Source organism: Lathamus discolor, chromosome 5, assembly GCF_037157495.1.
Source record: "Lathamus discolor isolate bLatDis1 chromosome 5, bLatDis1.hap1, whole genome shotgun sequence".
Classification (NCBI taxonomy): Eukaryota; Metazoa; Chordata; class Aves; order Psittaciformes; family Psittacidae; genus Lathamus; species Lathamus discolor.
In genome coordinates, this window is record NC_088888.1 from 100,361,241 (window position 1) to 100,369,103 (window position 7,863).

The 7,863-nt window shown below is 40.1% G+C and overlaps 1 protein-coding gene across 1 annotated transcript; it reads left to right on the forward strand.

Annotated features, from left to right (window-relative positions):
- The first annotated feature begins 5,456 nt into the window (after positions 1-5,456).
- MSGN1 (mesogenin 1) lies at positions 5,457-5,969 on the forward strand. The gene has a single exon (XM_065679194.1). It carries the CDS (start codon positions 5,457-5,459, stop codon positions 5,967-5,969), a length of 513 nt encoding a protein of 170 aa, XP_065535266.1.
- The last annotated feature ends 1,894 nt before the right edge of the window (positions 5,970-7,863 follow it).

Genomic DNA, 7,863 nt, shown 5'->3' on the forward strand with positions numbered 1-7,863 from the left:
AATGTCAGAGAGATGCTTGTCACTATACAAAGCCCTCGTGAAATCAGTGTTACTTACTTGACTGTCTTTTCTTCATGAGCAGGCTCCTAGTTTGGTGTTTTGGACTTGTGCCCTTGAGAACATTAACAGTTTTAAACATTTATGGCAGGAATTTTTAGCAGCACTAGGACTAGCCCATTTCTGGTCTTACTACAAATGAATAACAATGTTTTCTCTTGTATTAGCCACAAGTTTGTTTGGCCAAAGGCAGTAATAATAATTAGACATCCAATTTACACATGGTTTTTATGGATTATAGTAAGGGTTGTGGCCTCCTTTTCATAGGGCTGGACTCAGTATCAGTCACGGTTCTCTTACTGCCTTCTTTCCCAGCTACAGGGAATTGTAGCTGGCTGTTCATCCATGTTCTTTACCGTATTGACCTTGAGAAGAGAAAAGAAAAAAAAAAAAAAAAAAAGGAAAAGGTAAAGAAAAAGAGAAAGAGAAAGAATAAGAGAAAGAGAAAGGAAAAGAGAAAGAGAAAGAAAAAGAAAATGAAAAAGATAAAGAAAAGGAAGGAAAATAAAAAGAAAAATAAAGAAAATAAAAGGAAAGAGAGAAAGAGAAAGAGAGAGACGAAAAGAAAAAGGAGAGAAAGTATGTATTTGTTGACCAGCTTGCTTACCTAGAAGTCTTATCTATTCCAACAGAGGTTGGACCCAGATTAAACCATCTTCCACAAGTTAAAAACAAGCTGCAAAATCTACACATTTAAAAATAAATGCATCTGTCAAAGTTGAGGGAAAGCCTTAGGAAGGAGAGAAGCATCGTCTGGTGGCTCATGTGACTCTGGATAACAGATGTGGTGGATCCTTCCCTTCCTTTATTGCCAACTTGGGTGTAAACTGAGGTGTTCAACACTATTTCTCAGAAGTGTTGAACACCTGCTGCGTCTGCTGGAGTTAGTGAGACCTGCAGCTGCTTGCCCCACATTTTATATATGGGGGATTGACTCCTCATCCACACCTCTGTAAAGCTGGATGGTGACAGCCACCTCCTCAGCGAGTGGGCAGAGTAGCAGTTAATACTTGGGAAACATCTTATTAAATGAGAAGTGAAGCAACTTTAAAAGCTTTTGAGAGATTTTTTTTCATGGTACAAACTGCAAGATGAGGCTTTATCGTTTAAGTGCTCTACAAGGATATTAGTATGGTCTGCTTCTTGTCAATAAAAAAAGACTAGGCTTTCATCCTAATTGTAAAGGAAACTGACTGTTATGGGAGTAGTGTTATTGAAAGACATTTATCTATGTTTACTCAGTTTCAGCCTCTGCATTCTTCCCATCCAATATGAGTTTTTACTTTTGTCATAAGTCTGTTTCTCCTACCAAACTCACAGCTTGGTGGAAACATACCCTAATATAAGTTAAATGAAGTAGATCAGTCTTTAAATAACTTCACACAAAAAAAATTGTTTATCTACCGTTCTCGAGGATGACAGTGATTATCTGCACAACTTACTGTAAATTTAAAACCTGAATCACACACATATGGAAGCTCGAATAATTTTCTATTCCATGTATGTTTGTTTGTAAACAAAACAATTTTTGTTCCCCTCATGTTTGTCCTCCCTTCTGTAATGAATTCAGAAATATGAGCAGAGAAGCTTTCATTTTAAAAGAGATGAAGGTTAAGATGTTAGCCTTTACAGTGCAGGATAAATTACTGACAGGAAAATCAAAACTATCTGTCAAGCAGAAAATGCCTCATCAACTGTTAAGTGTCAGTTTGCGCTTCATTGTTGTTAACCTTATAACTCACTAGCCTTCAATGTTCTGACATTACTGCCAGACAAAAAGGGAATTCCTAAAAATTGTGAGAGGTAGAATGACATAAAGATTGAATATGAAATAAAGATTGATTTTCCCCACAGATTTACTTTCTAGGAAGGTGCCAACTGACATATTAGACTTTCTTAGCTCTTTAGTGAGAGAGCATTAAATAGTCATAGCATATAGATACATAAATCTGGTCTCCAGCCTGTAGCCATGCCTTGCTCCGTATAGTGCTTTTTAAAGCCCTGTTATAAAACAACACTGTGACCTGTTCTGCTGGTAATTTCTGCCTGTTACATTGTCTCTACTTTGCAAGATAGATAGTTTCCTAAATGAGGATTTTTGTACTTAAGGGGTGGAAATGTAGCGCTATCCAAAACTACATACCATGAGACTCTGTTGGCTTACATAGGCTATGTACAGTGATCACGGAGAGAGACATCAGATAGGCTATGGATCATACAGGGATTGTGGAGAGAGATTACATAGCTTCCTGATTTGGCCAAAACTGAGGCACACTTCATGTGAGTACATTTGGGGAACACAGGGGCTCTGGTGGCTGTTTTTCAAAACTGAACTTTTGGCTGCATCTATAGCAGTAGAGCAACAGGGCCACAGCTCACTCTTTGGCTCTGAAGATGTGTTATGGCACAACTTGCTTTCATATGGGTAAAACCTTTGCTCATGCCTATGCCTCTGGTGGCATCTCCTGAATCACAGTTAGACAACATTTGGGACATAACTAGGTGGGTCCAAGCTCAAATAGCACCAGGGAATATGATGGCAATAAACAAGGATGCACAGATGCAAGACAGTTTTCAAGTATGAGCATTAACCTCTTATCTCTTAATACAGAAAAGACTGTAAATATTTTTGTGTCTGTGAAACAGTTTAGAAGAGCATAAGCTTATAAGATACAGTGATTTTTCATGCAAGCAGAGCAGTTGTCCACATGCTGTAATATCCTGCCATGGTTGCTCTAAACATTTACCCATAAGATTTAAGAAATTATATAGCTATTGCTATAATTTGCATTCCTCTTCCCTGTGCAATCTCATCTGAATCCCTGTATGTTAGAATACAAAGATGAAATCAGACAGTGTTCACCCATCCTCTACAGCAGCAGCAGCTTGGAAATGCACACAATCTTTTCCCCCTTGGTGTGTGAGCAACACTTTCTATGATTTACCCATAAAAGAGGAATATAAATAAACTGGCAACATGCATTGTTTATAGTCAGCAAACAAGTGACTTGTTGAGATTTTTGCTTCTAAATTGGACTGCCTATAATTAACATATGATTCCATAATCAAAACTGCTGAACAGAACAGTTTATATATATATATGTTCAATGTGTGTGTTTTTAATATATTTATATATACATACACTTACATACATTTGCAAGCTCCTTTTTCTTGGCACACCTTGATGGAAGTCCCTCCTCTTCCACCTCCCACTCCTGTTTTTTTTATATTTGTAGACTTCTAATTGTTGTGTTTACCAAAAAGGGAAAGACATAAAGTAAAAGCAAGTACATGCAAATAGAAAAGGCACCATAGACACAAATATGGGGAGGAAAAGGGAAAAAGAGTGGAAAAGAGATTTTAAGTGGGACAAAAATGAATCCCCTGTTTATGCCAAATTAGACCTCGTGTCTAACTTCTGGCCTTGTGACCATTGTCTTGGTGCTCAACGAAACACATCTGCTCACTGAAGTCGCAGAAAATACCTGTCATTCATCTTGTGTTAATGTTAATCTGTAGCAGGCATTTGTGATTCCTATGACAGTTTCAGTTCATTTTCCTTAAATGAGTAAAGCAGAGCTCAGAATATGGCAGGGTAACCATAAACCCCCAATGCAATCCTGACTGTGGGGAGCTGTGCCCCGAGTTTCTGCACAGAATCATAGAATTAGCTATGTTGGAAAAGACCTTTAAGATCATCTAACCCAACATTTATTCCAGAAGTGCCAGCAGGGGCTAGATGTCATCATAGTCCAACTGTCTCAGCCTGGGTTGAAGTGCAAAAATCCTTCACTCTTTGGTTCTGTCTTACTCATCTCAGCATAAAATAGCTGTCTCCCACAAGCTGCTTCCCAGCATTTTGATTGCAAACTTACCAAAACTCACAAAACCCTTCACAATGATTATGGTGAGTATTGGATTGTTGTGTTGTTTTTCCCTGTGGCTGGGGTGAGGATTTCACAGTCAGAAAGAAATGTGTTCTAGAATGGCACAGCTGAAGCATTCCCCCCACATTTCAGAGTGCATGATGGTGCACACAGAGAACACTACACAGAAGAAATCTCTGAAGTAAATCCTACTTTTCTTTTACCCCAGGTTGTCATTCTTTTTCCACTTCTTTTCATTATGTATTTCTTTTTGCTTCCCTTATGGGCAGATACAAAGTCACGGCTGGCAGGCAAGCTGCTCAGTAGAGCTACAGAGCTCAGTAGTTTTGGACAGTTTTCCTGGCTCTCTTAATGATTTGCTCTGTGATTTTGGGCAAATTACTCCTTTCCTCTGCTTATCCATTTCCCCAGAGTAATAGCGGTCGTTTATCATCACTATAAGCTGTTCTGAAGCCTAGATATGAAAAGTGCTCATAATTAATGCTATTAATTTATAGGATGTACGTTTTCACTGAACTGCCCAGTATATAATTTCACTGTTGAGTTGAGTCAGGGCTGGGAAAAGGTTTTTTTTTGGCAGAAGAATGGATTCCTAGAGATAGAAAACTTTACAGAAATAGGTAGTCTTCTCTTACACACGTGCAATCTGTAAATTTCTTTGGATGACATTTCTACGTAAAATCTAAGCCCAAAGTTGATACAGTGTGTATTTTATTTAATGACTTTTTTGTAAGATTACATTTTCCTATTTCTTTTTTTAAATGGGACTTTGTTTACAATGACAGATTTCTTTTTTTATTTCCCAGTCATGATTTAAATTGGCAAATGAATCCACAAGCTGCAGGGGAATGCATTGCTGTTCTTTTCTCCTTTCTGCTGCTGAAAACCAAAGTGATCCAGAGAGAAGCTGCTATCTCATGAGAAGAGAACTCCAAGAGCTGTAACACAGACAAATCCAAACAAACCATCTTTGACTTTCATGATTAAGTTGCAGATAATGACAGACTACTTCAGCAGCAGTGAGCACAAATCCAATCATCCCTGCTGTAATGCCATCACATTCAGTTACACAGAAATCAGGGCTCAATGGCTTAAATTCAGAGTTTGTGTTAGCAGCCATTAAATTCTATGTCTGTAAATTGTTTGCAAAAAGGTTAATTTTCTTTTTCCTCTCTTACCACTTATCCTCCCAGCACAATGTTAAATGTAGATGCGCACCCTTAATTGGTTTAGTTGCAAGAAGATAATCTTTTTTTCCTCCTTTCTTGCTGTTGCCTGTTAGCTTAAAGGCTTTTTAGCTGAAGGTTGATAATTATCGCTGAGAAGAAACTAACACATCAGGAGTTCATTTTCCATCTTAGCACTTGTGCTGCTCCTTTGAACTCTTCTCACCAGACCCACGTTCCCACTCTGTCACTTTCCTCCCTCCATCATAAAAAGGTCTCAGCAGCCAGCGGCTCCAGCCTTTGCTGGCAGGCAGAGGGCATTGCTTCTCCCGAGCACTCCTCCAGCATGGACAAACTGCATGAGACATTGATAAACATGGAAGACGCTTTGGATTCAGAACACTCTGTCTGCTTATCATCCTGGGACTGGAAAAGCACCACTGGGTCTTTTGAGCTGCACGCCGTCTCATCTCCGCACAGCTTATCCCCAGCACCCTCCTTTGAATCCTACTCCTCATCCCCTTGCCCAGCAGCAGAGACCCCCTACAGCAGCAGCAGTGGCAGCCTGGTGGGCTACAGCCTGGTGAACTTTCCCCCTGCCTACCTGCCCAGCCCCGGGCAGGCTCGGCTGCCCAAGGGCACAAAAGTGCGGATGTCTGCCCAGCGCAGGAGGAAAGCCAGCGAGAGGGAGAAGCTGCGGATGAGGACCCTGGCCGAAGCGCTCCACACACTGCGCAACTACCTGCCCCCGGTCTACAGCCAGAGGGGACAGCCCCTCACCAAGATACAAACCCTGAAGTACACCATCAAGTACATCAGCGAACTGACGGAGCTCCTCAACAGCGTCAAGCGGGTGTAGACCCCACCTGGAGCACCCGCCCTGGCACGCTCAGGGTCTTTACAGACAAAAAAACAGCAAAATTTCTTCCTTGCCAGAGCATGGGTTGTGAGAGGAGGACAGAACGAGGGAGGGTGAGGGCCACTGCTGTACATATGACATGATGATGGAAGGTGATGAAGGACTGCCTAAAAACCTGAGCTGCAGCTTGCTGAGACAGAAGACTTTTTGCTTTTTTCTTTTTCTTAGTAATAAGCTTCTGAGAAATATTAAACCTATTCTGATACTAAAGTGAAAAAAGAAAAGCCAACTGATCTTCCTAGGATTTACCTATCGCTGTTCTGACAGATCTTCTGGTTATTAAGGACAATAGTAAATCCACAGGTTTTCAACTGAATTTTAACAAAAGAATTGACAATGCTATAAGGATATATGTGTATTGGTTTGTACGCACTTTAATACTAGCATGAGGAAGAACATGTATGGTTAGTTCAAGTATTGTCTATTTATCCACGTTTCCACTGTACCTAAAAAATCAAGAAACTAAGTAATAATGAGTATATCTTTGCTCACAAACAAATAAATACCAGTGTCATAGCCTGTATTTTGTATATCTGATTGATAGTTAAGTAAAATCTAGCAATTACTGCTAAATATTGAAAATGAAATATCAACAAACTGACATTTTGTGTAGATAAATTGCTGTTGAAATCCTCTCTTCTTTATTAATATATACAGAAACATATGATATTTCTGTATTTAATGTATAAAACCTCCTTGACTCAATGCCTGATGAATTATGGAAGAAGTTTTTACATCAAATTGCTAGAACAAATAAGATTAGGCTGAATTATCTTCCTGCTCTTCCTTCTCTCTGACATGAAATAAATTGATTCAGGTAACAGAAAGATGAGAAATCTTACCCTCAAGGTGTACTGACACCTAGGAGGGCTCTAGTAACCATAATATCTCCTTATTAAAAGCAGTCAGATCAGCCTTTTCCTACAGCTAGTAACAGTCCTGTAAAGCACAAATCAAAACCAAACTAATGGGGACTTGGTCTTAATCTTAATTACTTTGACTTTCTTCCGACAGACATCACAGAGTTCTTGCCACACCACCAAAAAATAGGGGCTGTTTTGTAAATCCCATTGCAGACTGATTCATCAGATTTGTCTGTGCTGAGGCCAGGAATACAGACAGGAGCAAATCCCAGGGCTGCACTGTGTGGAGCTACTTAAAACAGATTAATCTTTTCTCCAAAGGCAGATGTAAGGCACAGCAAGAGCAGGCACCAGGAGCTACCAGGCTTGTCTCACAGGGATGGAGGTATCAGCATATCTCTGTGGGACAGATGGCTTTGGTTTTAGGTTTGTGGATACACCCTGTAGCAGAGCACTGTAAAGTCAAAACTTTATGGTAGCCTTCTCTTTTTCTGTTTCCCTGTGTTTGTTGGGAAGGAAATACAATTGTCTTTGACAATTTTTAGTCCAAGGCTCAGCCTAAGCTGACTCTGTGCTCTTCTCACATGGTACTCGCATATTGCAGCAAACAGCGTGAAATCCATCAGTGTCTCAAAAAGCAGCTACATTCAAATTTATGCAGGTAGCACTGGCCCTCAAGATGTAACCACATTTGAGCATATCTCATATGCTTCTGCTTTGTTTTAACCCATGTTAGATTTCTCACAATCTTTAGGATTTCAGCAAGAATATAAGGAGAGTAATTTTTTAAGCTGTGTTGGATTTGCATGGCAAGGTTTTGGTAGCAGGGGCACTACAAGGGTGGATTCTACAAGAAGATGCCAGAAGCTTCCCCTGTGTCTGACAGAACCAGTGGCAGCTGTCTCCAAGATGGACCCACCACTGGCCAAGGATGAGCCCATCGATGGTGGCAGCACCTCTGGGATAGCATA